The 20848-nt window shown below is 45.9% G+C and overlaps 1 protein-coding gene across 1 annotated transcript in view; it reads right to left on the bottom strand.

Annotated features, from left to right (window-relative positions):
- Window positions 1–20337, bottom strand: part of LOC140694972 (uncharacterized) — a 31865-nt gene extending 11528 nt beyond the window's left edge. Inside the window, exons 1-4 of the mRNA XM_072957968.1 lie at window positions 19959–20337; window positions 19204–19484; window positions 18600–18678; window positions 18291–18359 (exon numbers count right to left, since the gene is read on the bottom strand). Of these exons, the coding sequence (XP_072814069.1) occupies window positions 18291–18359; window positions 18600–18678; window positions 19204–19484; window positions 19959–20151 (622 nt within the window). The 5' untranslated portion in view covers window positions 20152–20337. The remainder of the gene's footprint in view (window positions 1–18290; window positions 18360–18599; window positions 18679–19203; window positions 19485–19958) is intronic.
- Between the last annotated feature and the right edge of the window lie 511 nt (window positions 20338–20848).

Below are 20848 nucleotides of genomic sequence, written 5' to 3'. Positions count from 1 at the left end.
CAGATACCTGTAAACACCCAAAGCCCATCCCTGGGAGCCTGGAAACCAGATAGCCAGGATTAAAATCCCAGCTCTGCCACTAGCTCTGTTACCTTGGCCAAATTACTTACCCTCTGTGTGACTCAATTTCCACACTGTAAACCTGGGATAACAATCAAATCTTTCTTACTCACTTGTTGTGAAAATTGGAGGATTCATTTCTGTAAAACTCTCAGAAAAGAATGTAGCACATTTTTGGTGCCCAACAAATTTCAATTTAATAAGAAAGTGATTTACAAGTCTCCCATCTAATCATCTTCTGTGTTTCATGACTATTCTGAGTCCCAAAGGAAATCCTTATTTCCCCTCTTATAAACTCTTGAGGAGCACCCTTCTGTTTCAAGCCACCACCTGTTTAATCTGAGGGGGGATTCCCTCCTCCCCACTCCTCTGGTCCATGGGAGACTGCTTCTCCCTTCACACCCCTGACCACTGGCCCACGGCTAGCCCTCCTCACACTAACAGATTGAGGTGTGAGTCCGGGGAGACAAGCAGGGCATATGAAAGCTTTCCTTCCCCTCCAGTGTTGGCCACCCTTAGGAAGCAGCTGGGATGCTCAGTTCCATGGCAAGACAGTCCTGTGCATTATGGGTCAGAATCTCTCAAGGGAATGCTCGCTGTGGACCAGAGTTACCTAGGACTGCGTAAGTCTCTAATTCTGGGACATAGTGTCATGACACTCACTCTCCCACAGCCCTGAATTTCATGGAGAACGTGGCTTCATCAGTAATAAAGGAGACATTTATCGCCTGCCTGTTCTTCTTTGTCATCTCTCAGTTGGCTGCTGGACACAACATGTGTATAAGTATTGGGTCCCCTTAAGCCCCAACATATATGAAGTAACAAAAATTCTGTGGCTTAACATTGGTTCAGGGCGACTGTGTAACTGTCCTGACTCTTCTGATGCTAAATTATGTGTATAGGAACTATGGAACCTCCTCAAATATCTTTCATCATAAAACCAGCTTTTCTTATTTTCCTGTTTCTCAGTAATTGCCAAAGACTATCAAATGATGGCTTCACACCAAACAGCAGTTAAGATTATGAGCCCTCTTGTCATACACACTGTGCTAAACACTTTACATAATTTCTAATTCTCACAATTCTACAAAGCAGAAATGAGTGTCCCCATCTCACAGACGAGGGAAAAACTCAGAACGAACTGACTCAGGATCACGTAGCTCAGTGGCAGCGCGTGCACGCAAACCCAAGTCAAAACACCACACCCCTTTGTATATGTACCAAATCTCCTACCACCCATTGACACACAGCGGTGGGGATAATACTTAGGGAACTCAGTACACTTTTCAGCTTTAAGGTGCTCCAGAGGCCGCTTCTAGCTCTTTTATAAAATCCCGGCTCACTGGTTTCTAACACTGCAAGAAAAGTCTGATGTTGCAACTGTTTGCACAGGAAGTCTGAAATGTTCACAGCGAGATGATAGAATAAAACTAAGACATAAGCAGAATAATAGTTCCAGGTAGTCAGACATAATGGACATTGTGCTACCCTGAAGCACTAAGCAAAGGAATCAAAAAAAAAAAAAAACGTTGTTTAAGACTTCCTTTACAAACAGGAAAGTTAAGACTGTAAGAAGGTGTAACAGCGCCACCTATGGCTTAAAAGGCCTTCCTGGTTGCCTGGAAAGGTGCAACACAAAAATTGCCTGTGGATCAGAAACAAGAATCAGATAACTAAAAGCTTATGTAGCACATACTGCTCTCCTAGTCCTCATGTCTTGCACTGTAGCAAAAACCAACAGACCTGTACTAGGCCTATATTCATAAAAGTCATGTCTGTATTTTTCCAACAGGAGGTAATCTAAGTATCTTGCAAAATACTTCTCAAAGAGCCAGGAAATCATAGAAGTGTATTGAAATACAAAAACATTTATTTACATATTAAAACAGCATGAGCTTTTTTCTATTAAAAAAGCTGACATGTCAAATCAATGTTTTGATATTTTAAAACCTATTAAGAGTGCAGAAAAATAAATCAAAATTTTCTTTAATCACAAAAGAGAGAAGCTTATTCCCTGAAAATGATCAATGTGGATTTTTCTAAACTTAATGCTTCTGGTCAGAGTCCTACGAATTTAAATGTCTGAGTGTATAGTTACACGGCAGCATGAACACTGAGTTGTAACAATACACATTCTGTGTAAATAATCTTCAAGGTCGTCTGCTTAAGTCAATTTAACTAGTCCCTGTCTCAATAGAATGATACAGATTTCATTAAAACTTCATACTGCACGCACACACACACACAAAACCCTGAATCCTTGTTACTTTAAGCCATATTCATATATATCCATATTGAATATGCATCAGAAACAAGCCACCCTCTTTAGTATTCACAGTTGATCCTTCTAAACTATCTGTCATTGTGACAGCACATTTTTACTAAGCAGCTCTTGGATGCTTTGTATACAAGGCGTCTACCTCTCACAGTCAGACATGGTAAACGGCATCACTCAAATTTCACAAATGAGGAAATATACTTAAGCCATGGAAACAACGTACATATTTATCATCAGGAAAGAAAAGAGTAAAGATTTTACTTTCAATATGCACTGACAAACTTTTCCTCCATACTAAGACTACATACATAAAACAAATTCAGTCATTGTAAATTATTCTGTCAATAAGCACCACTAGAGAAAAACAAGCAACATCATTAGCAATGATTGGACTTTCAAAGCCCACTCCTATTTTGCACTATAATCATTTTTAATGTTTTGTTTTTAGTGCTTACATAGCACTAATATAAAGAAAACATAAACTATTTAAGTCATTACCTGAGAATGCAACATTTGTGAAAATGTACAATTTTAATTTATGCCACTCTGTCTCACATTCTCACTGGTGTCTCTCCTTTGAAGGCCTCATCAGGCTGAGATCGCCAAAATCGGTCATTTATGGACTCACAGGAGTTCGGGAAACCACTCAACGGGAGGCTGATCAGAGGAGAAATTGAGAATGCATCCTGTGCAGCCTGGGTTCCAGCACCGAGCTAGGCACCGCCAGCTGCGTTTGATTTGGGACAAGCTGCCCACCTCTCAATCCCTCAGCTGCAAAAAGGAGACATTGATACCTACCGTCAAACACCTGCTTTGAAGTAAAACATGAGAAAAACAGTTTAGCCTTTGGTAGGTGTCCACTCACAGCAAGCTTGGTCATTATGATGATGAGGATTACTTTTAATAAGTTAAGCTAGACCAAAAATTAGAAATCACCATAAAGGAGAAACATTTTAACTCAATAAGCATTTCCTTTTGAATGGATTGATAAAAGTTCTAATGATTTTTTTAATAAACCAAATTTTGTCCATTAATTTTAGATTTACCGGTTTATGGACAAGTCTCCAAAAAAAGAATTAGAGGCCTCTAACCTCTGAATACTAAGAAAGTAAAGTTTAAAAAAATTATGGGGGAGAGTATACCTCAGTTGAGAGAGTATGTGCTCAGCACGCATGAGGCCCTCAGTTCAGTCCCCAGTAACTCCATTTAAAAACTTTTATTTAAAAAAAAGGAGAATTAAAGGAAAAAGATGGAGGACTACAGAATTTTTTTAGAGAATCCACTCAGATTTAAGATGGGGAAAAAATATCCATTTCTCACAGGAAATCTTGAGAACTATGTAAACCGGATCTGAGTTGTCTAGTCTTTAACATTATTCATGAATTCATATTACCAAGTCTTAAAACTACCTGATAACCCACAGTGGTGATAGTGATCATAAAACCTGCCATTGCGGATCGAACTCCGGCTAGGACTGCTCTGTTCTGACATCTCTGCCCCTGAGGCCTCACCAGGCTGAGAGCACTAAATTTTGTCATTCATGAGCATCTCGTGTAAGTCTTCCATTTGTGCTTCTCAGTCTCCTCTCACCAGCCCCTCTGAGGGAAGCACTGTTATCATCTTCCCCACACGCAGATAAGGTCACTGAGGTACAGAAACTAAACCTGCTCCAGGTCACATCGGCATTAAAGGACGTCTGTATTTCTGCTGTTTTGCGATTGACAAAGGAATCTGAGATATCAATACAAGATAGACTGTTAAATAATCAAGTCTGTCAGCTCTTCACCTCAAAGAGCAGATACTATAAATTCCTGATGTAGGATGAGGCTGCCGCCACAAAATGACTCAGCTAGAAATTAATATCCAAGATGAAGCAGCGGATACACATAAATATTCATGACTGTCAACTCCTCTCACGGGTCTTGGCCCTTCACTGCCTGAATGGGGGTGAAATCCCCACCCGTGTCTGGGAGGGTAGCGCGGCTCTTCCAAGTCTCACCCAGGCTTCACAGGCTGTTTCCCCCTACAGACTGTCCTAAATGATTAAAAAGCTCACAAGATTTTTACACCAGCCAAAACTGAAAGACATTTCTGCATATGGAGCACTTTCTCAGGCTTAAACCATTTTTGCCTACACTCAGCAAGGGGGAAAAAAGAAACATGATTCTGCAAAGTCTCTTAGCCTTACCACTCACAGGAGTTAAATGGTCTCAGCACAAGATGACCCTTCACATTACAGGATGAGAACAAAATAAAGCCGCCCCAACAACAAGCACTCCCAGAGACAGCGCTCAGCAGTCTTCTGCACACTCACGGTTGTGCAGCCCTCACCACCATCTATTTCCAGAACACTTCATCACCCCAATAGAACACCCCTGTCACTAGCAGTCACTCCACAACCCCCCTCCACCCAGCCCCTTGCAACCATCATCTGCTCTCTGCCACTGCATGAGCCAATTCTGGGCATTTCTAAGATCACTGAAATCAACAATATGTGGCCGTTTGTGTCTGGTTCCTTTCAGTTAACGTGCTGTTATCAAGGCTTTCCCATGTTGAAGTGGTATCAGCATGTCTCTCTTTTTTTGAAAATGTTAAACTTTATTAGAAGGTGGTAAATACTATCAAAAATAGTAGAGTGGGGTATAAGGGGTGGGGTTTCAAAGGGAAAAGGCCGGGTTGAGCAGTCAGGGTGGACTACCCAGAGCAGATGGCTTTTTTCATATTCCCCTTTATTTATTTTTTCTTTTTTATTCACTCTTATGTCTGAATAATATTCCACTAAATGGAGATACTACATTTTGTTCTTTCATTCAGCAGCTATATATGGACGAGGTCCAGAAGAATGAGTGTAAGTGGTGGCTAGCAGGGATGGCATTTAAGCAAAGGGCAAGATGTGCTTTCAAAAAAAAAAGTGAACAATCAGAGGCACAAGGAAATTCAGCGCGTTTCTGAGAAAGTGCATGGTTGCTTCAGTAGGACTGCCATGCAGGGCTGTGGGGGATAGTGACAGGAGACACAGTGAGGGAGTCACCTGAGAATATTCCCCACTGCAAGCAGCTCAGCCAATTCTCCTCCCTCATCCTGTATTTTAGAGACATTTTTGCTAGCTTTTCTCTTATTTCAAGTAACAGTACTTTAGTTACACATCTGATCATCTGCATCAGACCACATTAGCTCCAAGCCACAGAAAATCATTCACTGACCGGAGCAGCTCCAAGGCATAACATTGATGGACCAGGGAGTCTTGCAGCATCCCATCCTGCAGGCACAAACCACACATGTTCCCTGGTGATGTCCGGAAAGTAAAATGCATGGAAATATCTCACTGCTGCTGCACGACATCTGCCCACAAATTGCCCCAAATCATGCTGGCACAGCACTACTCAACCCTCGCACTACCCAAAAAAAAAAAATAAAATAAAAGAGAGAGAGAAAAGAAAAGAAAAGAGAAGAAAAGGAAAGAAAAGAAAATATAAGAAAAGAAAAGAATAAAGCTAAGAAAGCAAATTTAGGCTCTTCCATTGAAAACCAGCAACCATCACTGCCAGTATCTGAGCTGGAATGATCCTGACTTCAAAAACCACTGTGCAGTTACTATTCAAATGTGACAGACATATATGTATTTCACTTAGATGATATTACAATAGGATTTTTCTTTTCAAAATTTCCAGTTGCAACAATAGCACAAGAAAGTTTATGTTTCATTTTTTAAAAAAAATCAATTATTTTCCACTTTGTTAATTTTGAATCTATTATTATTTTATAAAGGGAGCTATGCTGCAGATTATAAACCAAATATCTGGCTTCTGCAAACAAGACCTATATGACTTCACTATTTCAGAGCAAGCTTTAATGATGCTTTCAAATTGGGGGCGCTCACTAACAGCTCTTTAAATACTGTCAAAGATGTGCTATTATGTAATGCAAAGGGTCTACCTACACATCAACTCAGAAACCAAAGAAACTACACGAAAGCCTTAGTTTATCATTTTAAAATATTCCTATTATTTTGAATATTAAATTTCTTAAAAGATAAGATATTTTTTGAGAAAGACATCAGTTGTATTAAATTTCCTCTCACCAAGAAAGCAATCTTTATCAAGAATTACTACCCCTATGAAAATCCAAAAGACAGGACGTTTCTAGCTAAGTTAACTTACAGATCTCAACACAAGCCTAAATCCTATCTGCTCTCACTTGAACGAGCCCAGCAAAGTCCTGGGCTACTCTGGAACTTAGCTCTTCTGTTCCATATGTTGGCAGAGCTAAGATCATCACACAAGGCAGGGAAGGAGAGAAGAGGTAAGTCCACCTGGCGGCCTCCATCTGTTTACTTCCAGCCACAATGTGTCGCTAGAGCGACCCCGCTAACAAGCCCTCCACACAAGGAAACCCGGCATCCACTCTGCCCCTGCGGTCCCCAAGCAGTCCCGACGCCCCTCTCCCACTGGTGGCCTCCGAGCCTGTGAATGGTCTTCTAATGACCCTCCCAGTTGGTGACACCCTCCCCCTCTTCCCCGCTACACACACACACACACACACACACGCACAGCCAAGGCAGCCTTCCCAAAGCACAAATTTGATTACATCTCCCCCACTTCAAACCCATCAGAGGCTCCCTGGTAGAGTTCTAGCCCCACCCCCGACCCTGCTTGTCCATCCTCACCTCAGTACCAGGTCCCCAGTGACCTCAGGGGCCCCGTGACCTGCTGCTACTTCCCACTAGCCTCCAGGCTCATTTTAACTGTTTGTCAAGGAAGTCTTCCTTCCCTCCAACCTCCGCACTTTGGATTAGGTGCCCTGCTGTGTTAATAAAACATTTTAATCTAAGTCAACTTCTGACACTGCTAAGCTCTCAAGAAGCAAGTACATTTTGCTTACTACTGTGGGTCCACCCCCTCTCCCCTAGACACTCAGAATTGCGTGTGTTGTGAATAAAAGAATGAAGGGGTGGGACTCAAAAGGACAGGCAGAGCTGCTCTCCTAAGGGTCACTTCCTGCTGACACCCTTCACTGCCTCTTCTGTGTCAGTTCTAGTAAAAACCAAGCTCCTCCAAAGCCCTCCACCCCTAGGCCCTCTCCAGTGTCCTTCAAAGCAGGGTCACCCACCACCCTGGACCACACAGGGCAGTCTCCCCGAGTCCCCACCCCACAAGCCTCCAGGCCTCTACCCGGGCTGCTCCTGCCACCTGAGTCACCCTCTTGATTCCTTCCCCTGGCTGACTCTTACTCTGTCCCCAGAACTGAATGTAGAGCCAATTTCTTCCAGGAAGTCCTCCCTGATGATGTCCTTTAGCTCTTGGCTGGGCTCCATCTACAGCAGCACTGCTTGGCGACCAACTGGTATTTGTCCACCTGCTCCTATGAGACCATGACCTCTTGGAGGCCACGTGGGAAAAAGGAGTGAGGTGACAAGAGGGGTGGGAAGAGCAAACAGGAAAGTCGCAGCTCAAGTCCCAAATTCAAGGATTCTGTCTCAGATAAAAAGAATAAACTGTTTCATATGTGTGTCATTTGGCTATGATTTTTGTGGCTCATGGAAAACAAGAGCTTGGTGTTCAAGCCTGAAATCCAAGTTACATGCAAAGAAATGTATATATTCATATCCAAAGGAAACCAGAGCTGCTCAACAACACTTTGCAGTTAAAATCCAAAGGAACTTTGATAAAGGCAATCTCCCTCTCTCTCTTTATTTTTATTTATTTATTTTTTTTTTGGTATCATATAGTTTTAGAAGTATTTGTATAACTAAGTGATGGCTACAGCCTATGATTCTGCACTGGAGTGTTTGGGGCTAAGGAAGCCCAGATTACATGCACTGTGTAAATGCAATCACACCAACACAATGACAGGCGCCCTAGTGGCTGAGCTGAAGTTCCAAAGCAGAGAACCTTATGTTGGAAGACAGCTCTCAGTAGAAAGTAAGAAATGCAATGTTCTGTACTCAATTTCATTAGCTTTATGAGCCATTAACAGATAGTATGTCTTGTCTAATGAAACCCCAAAATATATTGTCATCTTCGATTTTCTCCATCTGACTGTTTTATGCTAAATTTGGATATCAAACCCTCACTCCATACGGAAAGCTCAGGCCTTAGCTGCAGCACAGTTACATCCCGTGGAAGAAAGCCGATCAAGGGAGAACAGGAGAGTTTCCCTTCAGAAGCTGCTAAGTGTGGTTTTGCACCTGTATGTCATTTACAACCACGCCATCGTCAAAGGAGTAAGACCTTACATCTGTGGGGCAAAAAGCACTGCGGTGGTTCCGAACCATGAAAGAACACTGAGCTTTGTGCAACAGTCCTGAGGCACTTAAAGCGTACTTTCTCTGAAAGGCTCCGAAACTGACTCACTTCACCATTTCAGGTACAACCGGAATTAGTAGAGAGAACATGCCCTTGAAGTCTGACAAGGCCCTGCTGGAATCCTGCTACAGCATTTACTAGCTGCTAAATGAACCAATTCCTTAAACCTCTGAGGAGGCTTCCCAATCTTCAAAACGGGGCTGCCACCGCCCACTTGGGAGGCATGGATGTGAATGCAACACGCAAGTAGGGCGGCCGACTGGTACGTGACACGGGACCTGGCTAGTTTCCCTCCGCTGCCCTTCTCCCCCTTTAAACTTGCACTGTTCCCCCTGGTAAGGGTGAAGCCCCAGGAACAGACTGCCCGATTCTTCTGTATATCCCCGGATACATACCTTACCCTTAGGAGGTCAGAAAAACAACTGCCTCCTCCCCAGTCACTATCAATATTCTTAAGAGTCTGGGTTTTTTTAACTCTATGTTTCAGGGAGACTATTCAAGAATTGTTCAACCACCGTTCTCCAGGTTGGCTCCTCTCCCAACGCCCATCCCTTCTTACCTCAAATCTTCTGTCTGATTGCCTTTTGTTCGTGGGAAAGAGAGTCCGCTAGGGTGCGGACTCCCTAGGCCTCCCTCCCTTCATCACAGGAGAGTGTGACTACATTCTCCCAACTCCCCACTCCGACTCCAGCTTCTGAGGAGTTTCCCCTTCTGGACCCTGCAGCCTCTGGATCGTCCCAAGACGCGCACACGTGGCCAAAACCCTCTCTTCAGATTTCTTCCTGTGTGGCCCTGCCCACCCCCCAGAACCTTAAGGATAAATGCCATTGCTCTGAAAATCACAAACGCCGCTGACTGACACACCAAAGCTGCATGGTCCGGGCTTTCCTCCAAACCAGGCACAGCCCTGCCCCCCCTCAGACACAGTCTGCACCTCTTGAGATGAGCTGATCCACTTGCACGGCTGTGAACACCAGCTAAGAATGACGAATCCCAATGTGTATCTCTAGTCCGGCTCCTTCACCTGAGCCCCAGGCTCATAGACACGAGTGCCTCTTGGAAGTCCTAACTTGGATGACAAATGGCATCTTAAAAATGCCATATGTCAAAAAAAAAGGCCTTATGTCCACCATTTACTCTAGACTTCGATTCCTGGCAGGTACCTCCCAGGCTCCCCATTTTAGTAACAGCCCCAGCACCCACCTAGTTGTTTGAGGTCACATTCAATTTCCACTGTTCCCTCCACCTGGCCCTGCCCTGGAATCAGTCTTGTTATTTCTGTCGCTAAGCCAGTCTCAAGTCTGGTTCTGCAGGGAGCACGATGGAAACCCACAAGCTCACAGCAAGGTGCACTGAGTCACAGTCCTCCGAAGGGAGTTCCCTGGAGGGGGAGGCATCTCCTGCTGCCAGTCACCTCAGAAGGCACTGGATTCTCACAAAGAAGGACCAGAAGAAGGGACTCAAGGATCTCCCGTGATCTGAGGTTTGAAGGGCCCGAGGTCTGGGGGAGCTCCTAGTTAGCTGACACTCCTGTCAGTGAGCAGATGAGGATGGTAGGAACCCAGGCAAGTCTGTTCTCGCTCCGACCCCTTTTCTCTCGGGAGCCACGGGAAAGGCCAGTTTCCAGGGCACAGACCGGCCATCACAGATCCCAGCCTGCATTTGCCAACCCAGACAGCCTAGACTCCTACTTGCGACTCTTACTTCTGTTCTGTTCCCCCCCAGAATGTGATGGACTCTTTCAGAAAGTCTGGACTGTCTCAAGCGAGACCAAGTCAGTGAAGGATGAAGTGTCCACATTTGGACCAGAGCATGAAAGGAGAAACAAGGCCTCATGTCCAGCATGACGGTGGTGGCCAAGCCCTTTCCCTGGGTGAGATGAACCAGGGTCGGGGTGAGAATGCAAGGTCCCTTCACGGCTGACAGGGGTGTTGGAGACTCACTACCGCAAAATAACCACACGGCCGTCAGTGGTGGACATCAGCTGCAACAGACACAGAGTCAGCTATTTACTGCCAAAAAGGGGTAAAAGTAAAGGCCGGTGCAGGGAGGCCTGCACGGCTGCTGAGGCAAACCACAGACCTGGCTCTGAATGCCCACTGGCTGAAGCAGAGAGGAAGCTACGGTCCCCTTTAGCGGTCCCTGTGTCCACCAGATCCAAGTGAACCAGTTACTTAGGACAAGGCAATGTTTTCCTGATACTTAGAAAAACCAGCCTCATAAAGGGAACAAAAGAGTGGCATGGTTTTAGGCCCGCTCCTGCCCCTCTATGAATGCAAAGTAAAGTAAATGGCACTGGGAAGGTGAATGCAAAAAAAAAAACCAAAAAACAAAAAACCGGTGACTGCTTCCTCCAACAGCGTCCCCTGCAGCTGCTCACCCCCGAGCCGGCCACTTCCTCACCAGTGACCGCCGGCCAGAAAGCGCCGTCACGCACGTCACACAGCGACAGCCAGGAACCATGTGCCGAGCACGTTTGTGTAAAAGCCAGAATCAAGCAAGGTGCTGCAGAATTTGACTTTCCAAGTTTAAATACTCCATGAAAAAAATCCCTCAGCAGCCGCCTAAATCAATTCGCATCTCACTTCTTCAAAACAAATAAACAAAATTAGTAAGAGAGCATTTGTTACCAAATATAAGGACGAACTAACAGGTTCCTCAAAGCAAGGACTTTAACAGATATCAAACTCCAGTGGGTGATGTGCTAACATAGCAAAAATTCCAAAAAAGTAGAAAATAAGATGACTAGGATAATATACGAAACATGGCAACTGTTAAGTTTTTGCTTTTTATAGCGATGGAGACGGCACAGAGGGCGATCTGGCTATTCCAATGCAGGGTGTGCACAGCCCACATTTTCAGACCCAACAACATGCTCACGGGGTGGTATAAGGGAAAAAGGAAAATAGAAAAAGGAATAGAGGAACAGCCAAAATTAGAAACACACGAGAACAAAAATGACTTTGACAGCATTTACAAGAAATTACGTCAGTGTGATGAGGACAGGGACGCAGGGACGGTGAGACCCACCCTCACCTCCTGATCCAGGGAAGGCAGGGGCCTGAGGGGAGCGATGCTGCCGGGGGACCCCAACGTGGTCAGCGCCCCAAACCAAAACTTCACCTAGATGCGTGTAGACAGCTTTTGAGCTACAAAATGTGGTCGCATTTCAAGCTGGACAACTTTACTCACTCCCACCAAGAGGAACAGGGGAGAATTAGGTTCTGCTCCTGAACCAAAGCATTGTTTAAAAAATTAATGACTGTGGAATAGTAAAAGCAACAATGGAGTAAAAGTCACTGGAGGAGAACGTGCTTGACCCGAGCTCACTGGCCACGTTATCTCACTGACGTTCAGATGCTGGCTGAGCCCTTATGGTACCAGAACAGACAGACCCACCAGGAGGGAGGTTTAATGTGCTGCTGTATTTTGATGCCGGCAGCCATGCCTGGTACACGAGGTTCTGGGTAAACAATGGTGACAGTGTCAACCACTATGGGCTAAGCACACATCCAGCTACTCTGCCAAATCCCAAGGGCAGACTTCAAAAGGCAAAAACAAGCTGGCATTCTCTGTTGGCTCTGCAGAATCAGAGCCAAGCAGTTGCTGAGCAAAAATGTCATCAGTGCCTCCTATGACAAAATAGGAGGCACTGGCGTGGGGCTGGGGCAGGGCTCCAGGCTTCCACTGATCACCCACCAGTCTGTCCAGGGGGTGAAGGAGGTCCCTGCTTTCATTGCACCGATGCACCTACCTTGAATGACGCCTTAGGACTCAACAGGAGGTGACAGGTGAGGTGAACGGAGCCAGCCTTGGTGTAGCACGGTTCTGGCAGCTATGCCCTCAGCAGTGCCCAGTTTCCTAAACCTGACACCTCATCTCCAAGGAGCAGAAGTGTAGTGTGGGCATGTAGATCACAGGGCCCTGTGAGGACAAGTACAGATCATGGCCACGACATGCCTCTCCCCTTCCTTAAGCCATAGAGGAATGTCCGGGGAGGAAGTGAAAATTATTCCAGAGCCCGCCAGGCACCACACGCAGGTGGGACACGGATCCCCTGTGTCTGTCATTCACAGGACTGGTGTGGATTTTCTTTTTATCAATTCTCTGGCATCTTCTCCTCCATCTTACCAACAACAAGAAAGTAGAATCTGACCTTAGAATCACAGAGAATCACAGAGCCCCTCCTGCACAGCGGGCCCGGCAGCACGTGCCATGTCCTCCGACCGTCACCTGTGGGACCGCCATGAGCGCTCTCCAGACTCAAGGCCCGAGGCCGTAGGCCAGGGGGACACAGCTCACCTCACTCTCCCCAGTAAAGGGGGACCACCTCTCGGCAAAGACGTCTCACCCTCTTCTGCCCGAGGGACAGCTTGAAAGATACACAGGGAAACATAGTAGAGGGTGAGGGGTTAGGCAGCCCAGAAGAGATCGTCTGCACTTCCAAGGCAGAGTGGGGCCTTTGACCTAATCACAGGGACAAAGTGAGGACGAATTTTTCCCTGCTGTGTCCCATACACCGTGACAAGCCTTTCCCTGCGTAAGGAGCTAATTCGGAAGCCCCTGGCAGTGTTTCTGATGTCCTAACTTGGCATGGTGGCTGTCAGGCAGGGGAGAGGGCCTGAGCCGTGCTGGTGCTGGGCCTGGGAGGCAGGAGACATCGGCTCCACCCTGAGCTCAACCAGCACCTCGTTCTGCGTCTCGGGATTCAGAGTCTCATTTATAAGCAAAGGGATGAAACTGTCCCAGGACAGGCTGTCCAACAGGAATGAAATGAGAGTCATGTAAATAACATTTCCCAGTTGCCACGTTTAAAATGTAACAAAAAAAAAAACCAAGTAACTGATTTTAAGAACAGACCTTACTTATTCTACTGTATGTAAAATACTATCATTTTGTCGTGTAATCAATATAGAAAGTAACAAGATAGTTTATATTCTTTTTACTAGACAAGTTTCAGCGTCTGATGTGCATTTGACTTACAGCACATCTCAGCTCAGACCGGCCTCCTCCCCAGCACTACTAACATCAGTAGCTGTGGCTACTCTATTGGACAGCAACTCCAGGGGTCCCCCCAAGTGTCCTGGCTGAAAAGGGGGAGTAAGTGTCCACACTAACCCTAAAAGGATCTCTCTGAAACAAAGGCGGATTTAGTTTTAAACGTCTGAAAACCGGCGGGCTACACCTCCTTCCCGCCTTGGCTACAAGAAAGCCCTCCTCCTTGATGATCCCATTCTGGATGTAGGGAAGCAATCTGTCACACAGCCAGGGTGGCCCGGCCTTCAGGTTGACTTGCCTGCTGTCTGTGTCCAGTCCCACGAAGTCCTCCTTCTCAAATAGGATGTAGAGGAGGGGGGTCTTCTCCCCAGAATTTTCGGGGTCCCCATCCAGCCACTTGGACTTGGGCAAGATGAAGAGTGACTCAGTGAAGTCGTCGATCCTCTTCTCCACCACCCGCAGTCCTCGTAGATTGAAGGCCACATCGGTGTGCGGCTGCTCGGCCACCTCCCCATACAGCACAAAGACAAAGAGCTGAGAGTCGTAGAGCGTGGTGCCATACAGCTCCTCTGTGCGTGGAGCTTCTAGAAGGTCTTGGCCAAGAGGCAGTCAGTAATGGTGACAAGGCCCATGACATTGCGGTGGGTCTGGAAGTCACTCCATCCATTCTCGGGCGCATAGAGATACCTATAGTAGATACAGAGTGCCCACTGGGAGCCGCACGGTCTGATCTGGCTCACCAAGGAGATTCCATTATAGATGCAAAAGAAATTCTCTAAGATGATCCCCACGGGTTGGACCACAATCGGGAGAGTCTGGTGGTCCTCAGCGCACTGCACGTAGTCAGGGGCGTTCATGTTGCAGGCCCTGCCGAGAAGGGAGGGTAAGTCGATGTACATACTGTGCTGTGGGCTGCGGGCCTCACTGGGATGCGGCGACCTGGTGTGCACCAGCCAGAAGGCAAGGGAAGTCCAAGCAAATCGGGGATAATTTTGTCCTCAGCATCTGCACATGGCTACTGAAGCTCAGATCACATTACCCAGCTTTTGGTCTAGGCTTCCATCCCCTGCAGAAAAGGATCATTTCTTGTTTTCTGTTTCCAAGCACCTAGGCAGGCCCTGATGCAAAGTCGGTGCTCAAAACTGCTGAATAAATGAATGAATAAAGGAACTGCTTCCCCACCCCTCAGCAGGATATAATGAAAAGAACCATAGTAGGATCAAAATATCTGGATTTCAACGCCAATTTATTTGAACTCCTAAGGTGCAGAATAATGGGTAAGAAAACTTGCTTTGGGGAGGAGGGTACAGTTCAGTGGTAGAGCACGTGCTTAGCATGTTCAAGGACCTAGGCTCAATCCTCAGTACCTCATTTTAGAAAAATGAAACAAATAAATAAACTTAATTAACCCCCTCAAAAAATATTTTCTCCATTCAAAATTCAAAAAAAACCACCTTGCAATTGACACAACATTGTAAACTTGACTATACTTCAATTAAAAAAAAACTTCTTGCCTTACAAGAATATATCTGGATTATGGAAGTTTGCAAATGTAAAATGCCTAGGGTACCACCTGCATAAGAAGAAGGAACTGTACAAATGTACTATCCCTCATTTATGAGCTATTTTTCCTTTGGGGAGATTATAACCTCTCAGAGATATTTTTCTCATATTAAAAAAAAAAAGAAAAAGAAAACATTACCTGATTCTCCATACTGCTGAAGAATCAGATAACCCTATGAAAGCATCTGACCCACAGAGTTTATTCAATAAATGTTTGTTGAATGAATGAATAAACAAGCAAAGTGAATGCTGCTCCCTGCCACAGACCATCATAATGGTACTGCTTGGAAATGCCAAGCCCACGTTCCACCCAAATCTTCACTAACCATGTGGGTGACCTGGGCAGACCTGTGTGCTTCTCTCAACACCAGTTTATTCATAAATAGAAATGAGGGCAATAACACAAACCTAAAAGGGTTAGTGAGTCACGAATGAATAGTACCCCAACTTTGCAAGATGGAACTATTAAAGAAAATTGGGCAAAGAGTCCATAGGCCCTCTCCATATTATCTCTTACAACTACATGGGAATCTACATTACATCTAAAAATAAAAAGTCTATTATTTTAAAGAGGCTATTGAGTTTAAATCAGCTCACCGTCTCAAATAAGGAACACACAGTACAAATAAGAGAATGCGCAGCCCATGAGATGCACTCAGTAAATATTCCCACTGAACCCACTGGTCCCTCCAAATTCAGAGCATGAGGATGTGTCCTCGTGGCCAGAGGCCACTGCACCTGAAGCTAAAAAAGCTAATGGTCCCCACTTTCAAAAGCCCCTGCCACCAACCTAGGTCTAATTTTGTATTTGTAATTTTTTTTCTTTTTATAAAATAGAAATCCCCAATTGCATAGCCTTCAGGTCACCAAAACCTGACCACAGAGATCATGATGGCAACCCTCCTTGGTGAAACAATAAAATGAAAAGCCATTTCCACAAGACCTGTGTGTAAATCTACTAGGGAACTTCATCCTGGACTGAGAGGAAGAGGACTGAGGAGGAGGGGGCAATCTGAGGCACACAGACCCATGGGCCACCTGTCCCACGATGGACATTACACTCAACCCTCACCCTCCAGGAACTTCAAAATACACACAGACAGAGTGATGTGGACAATATATATGTATTTTTAAAGAAATTCCGACTCTCTAGCAGGTCTTGTATCTACCGAGACACAAATGGCTTATGTGTATAATGTTTCACAAAAGCCTTAAAACATTACCACCCCAACTTGACACATTAAGAAACTAGGGATAGAGGTTTATCACATTGTGCAAGATTAGAGAGTTGCCACATCAGACACTGTATTTAAACCCAAGCCTTTGCTCCAGTGCTCACACAAGAAAGTGTGACATACTGCCCCTTTCCTGCCCTCTCCCTGCAATAAATCTCTGAAGAGTCTTTTCTGTGCCACGTGGAATCACAATCACATCAATTTACCACAAAGAGCTATGTGACTCCTTGGAGGACGTGTCAAAATCTAAAGGGTTGTGATGGGAGGAGAGATTTGAATTTTCTGTTTCTCAAAGGAAACACGGCTTTAAAAGAAACTGAAAAGCACTTATCTAGTCTAAGCCCTCATTGTGCAGAGAAGGAAATGGAGGCTCAGAAGAGATGAGGAAAGGGACTTATTAACAAATATTGCCTCAGTGCAGCACCAAGCCAGCCCTGGGCCCTTCTGGGGGAGTACCTGGAAGGCCCAGGAAAATGATTGTTAGAAAAAGGAAAGAGAAGAAGCATACAAGGCCCTGTCTCTACACCACCATACCATGAAGTTCCACCAAATTATCCAGTATTGGGTGCAGCCAAAATTTAGGTGGGCTAAAGAGGTTATAGAAACCTGGAAGTCTCAACCATAGTGGAAATTCCAACATTTACTGTTTTTTTCCAAGTTCAAGCATCAGTTCAGTGGGCGCTCCATACGAGGGACTACACGAGGCCTGGAGTTCTCCCAAATACAGATCTCTATTATCACGTGTGCAAACCACACACAGGCCCACCAGAAGAAAAACGCCCACACATAAGATGGAACTACTGAAACAGAAAAGAGCCAACCAGCATATATTGCTAGCAAAAACGGTGCTGCTAGAAATAGACTCATGGACATAGAAAGCAAACTGTTGTTAGCAGGCAGGAAAGGGAGGATTAACAGATACACATTAATAAATATAAAATAAATGACAAGGACCTACTATATAGCACAGGGTACTATTTTCAATTTCTTGTAATGAGTTGCAGTAAAAACAATCTGAAAAACATTTATATACATATGCATAAGCTTATAACTGAATCTCTGCTGTACATCTGAAGCTAACATGGTAAATTTACAACACTTCAATAAAAAATAATTTTATATAATAAGTAAAAATAAAAGCAACGCCATAAAAAAAAAAGTAAAAGAACACGGTAATCCCCTTAGCTGTAGGTGGTGGAGAACTCTGCAAGCACCAAGTCCACTCGAATACTCCAGCACTGGCGGTCACTCATTCTAACCATCAGAGAATCACTTGGCTTCTACGAGGTTACTTTTCTCTTCAGTGAAAGGCTACAGTTGCATCTAATGATGTATTGAATCTCATCATTCACAAACCCAAGAATTAATGAGGATTTCCCATAGGCCTGGCTCTGGACAGATGAAAAGATAGGGTCCCAGATATATTCATGTGTAGAAGAAGTTTATGCCATAAAGACATTAATTCTTCCTGCTTTGATAGACAGATTCATTGCAATTCTGATTAGAATTCCTCCCAGATATTTCATGGAATGTAACAAGTTAATTTATGGTCAGGAACAGCCAAGAAACTTCTTTAGAACCACCACTGGGAAGGGGTGGATAGGTCATGCATTTCAACTGGTCTTTCTGATGTGATGAAAACGTTCTGGAATAATAATGGTTGCACAAATGTGAATATGCTAAAAGCTGCTGAATTGTAACATTCAAGTGGGTGGACTTCATGGTGTGTGAACAATATCACAATAAAGCTGTTATATGAAAAAATCCTTCTTGCCAATTATTTTTCCCTCTATACTACTAGTCTGTCCCACAATTTAAGTAAAACAAACAAACAAAAAAAACAAAACAAACCAGATTTTGCCAGGAGCTCTTTAGGAGTGCAATGTCCCTGGGTCTCCAACGCCTCAGGTTGTGCTGTTCCTGTTAACACACAATAGCTGGGCTGCACTAGTTAGGGACTATAAGTATCTTTTTAAGATCGACGGTCTCACGTTTCACCCTGGGAGAGTGAATGATGGAGGATGAGACAGCCTCATGCCTTCAGCTCATTTTTAACTGAACCAAGCCCTGCTTTCACCACTGTAATCCCTCTCAGTATAAAAACATGTGACATCAACAAGCACCGCCATCATAACACCTGAAAGTGTTCAAGGTACTTACCTGGGGCAGAAATCCTGATCAAGGAGACAGAAGCTCCCTCAGCACTGCCGCTCCCTTTTCCCGACTCCACCAGGAGAAGCTGGGAGTTACAGCCGCGGGCTCTCAGCCTGGGGAGCAGCGCCCACGCCGCTAATCTGGACCTCAGGGATCGGGAAAGGGAGAGGAAGGCAGCCCGGGGGTCGCGGGGCAGGGAGAGCGGGGTGGGGGACGCGGGCTGCAGCCCCGCTCGGAGGCCAGCCCCAGCCTCAGCCCAAGCCGCCCGCCCCGTCCGGGTGTGCAGACCCCGCCCGCCCGGGACACAGCCCGCCCAGTGGTGGGGACGGGTCGGCGGCCTAGGAGAGGAAGCCCGGGAGGGGAGGACTCGCGGGCGGGAGAGGGGAAGCGGACGCCAGCCGCGGACTGAGGGGAGCCCGGCTGGGCCAAGAGTCGCAGGGGCACACCTGGCCCTGGACAGCTGTGGCCGGGGCGCCGGGGCAGGTGGCGCGGGCAGAGGGGTCTGGCCCGAGCAATCCAGCTGAACACACGCTGACTGGCGCCCTGGGGGGCTGTGACACGCCGACCGCCCTCCCGCAGCCGCCTCACCCCTTTCCCGATATCCCCTCACCTTGCACTTCCACAGCCAGAGGCCCCGGCCCCAGGCAGTAGCCAAAGGCCTACAGGGCGACAGAGCTGAGAAGCCATTGGGGCCGATCCCCGGCTCGGAGCTGGAGCTTCCAACCCGCGGTCCAGCTGGCAGCAACTGCGCATGCGCAGGAGGGCCAGCGATCCGCTCTGGGTCCTGAGAGAGAAGGGGAACCGAGGGAGGGAGAATAGGGGAGGAGGAGGGGAGGCGGGGAAAAGTGGAGGGAGACACATGGACAGGAGGAGCAGAGGGAAGGCAGTTATCTGGAATTGGGAGGGGAGTAACAGAGATGGGGAGAAAGCGTTTTACCTCTTGTGGCACCCCGAAGGAGGCAGCAGTCCTGCCTATACACCCTTCTCTTACCCGTCATTGCCCACAGCTCATATTTTACGTCCCTGGCCCAGCCCTCCAGCTAAGGTCTCTGCAGAAACCCTACGGGTATCATACCCGTTGCCCCCACAAGGAGCTAGGTTTACTGTTGCTCAGGGAACCAAGCACCCGCAGGTGTTGTTTCTCAGAACTACCTTGGGAAGAGTACATATTCCCCTTTTACACGCTGGGAAACAGGCAGGCACGATCTCTGCCTTAGCTCCACTGTCCCAAATGTTGGGCTGGCAGGGAGCGGGAGGTAAAATGTCAGAGCCCCAGAAGGAGCAGACTGCCTGAGTGTTGGTGTAGAGTCCCCATCCCTCCTGGGTAAACCACACCCCAACCTCGGGGAATAATCAAGGGCTCACCGTAGGCCCCTGTGTGTGGGAGAGCTGCCCTCAGTCCCAGTGTCCAACTTGCTAGGTAGGTAGAAGTGTTATTGAGTCCAAATTCATTCTCCTCAGTGCAGGACAGGCCAGTAAGTTGGGAGACCAAGTGTTGGGGCATGGAATAGCAAGTTTCTGTAGACCTAGATGGCAAACTAATGTCCTGGAAAACCATCTCCCCAAGTCAGAATTCAGGCTGCTTTCCTATGTGCTTGGTTTTTGCAAACTTCTTGGTGTAGGAATTCCTTCTTGTTAGAATCCTTTGTTCTTGCAGCTATCTCCCTGGGTCAGATCCCTGTAAACCTCCAACAAAACAAACGTTATTTTCTATTCTGCAACGTGTTATCTTTATATGATTGGAAAAGTGTTAAATACCCTTAAAGGTCAGAGCCTTCAGAATAGGCTCTCCTGTATATTTTAGGCTCTAGGCAACATTGTTTTACAAGCAAGAAGAAGCCTAGGAGACAGAGCACAGGGTTAAAGTCAAAGGAACAGGTCTAATATGGAGTCAGATTTCTTCTTTTCTATTACTGTGGCAGAAGCCACTTGAGGATTTAAATCCCTTAAAGTTAAAAATAAGTAAAACTTTAAAGGAATTTACATACATTGGTGGGAACTTGCATAGCATATCTGGAAAAGCACACAAAGGATTGTAAACATTGGCATCTCCAGGGAGGCGTGTAAGAACAGAGGATGAGGGAAAACTTCTTTCACTTGAGTATTTTTTGCTCTGTTTGAATTTTTTTAACCATATGCATATATTTCTTTTTCAGTTAAAATAAATGTGTAATGGAGCAAAGGAGTAACTAGTTCAGCAAATACAGCAGCCATAGACTCACTGAGTCATCATTTTCGATTTAAGCCAGGAAGCA

This window comes from Vicugna pacos, unplaced genomic scaffold (assembly GCF_048564905.1).
Source record: "Vicugna pacos unplaced genomic scaffold, VicPac4 scaffold_115, whole genome shotgun sequence".
Classification (NCBI taxonomy): domain Eukaryota; kingdom Metazoa; phylum Chordata; class Mammalia; order Artiodactyla; family Camelidae; genus Vicugna; species Vicugna pacos.
Note: the sequence above shows the minus strand (reverse complement) of the source record. Positions and strands in the feature narration are given on the sequence as shown.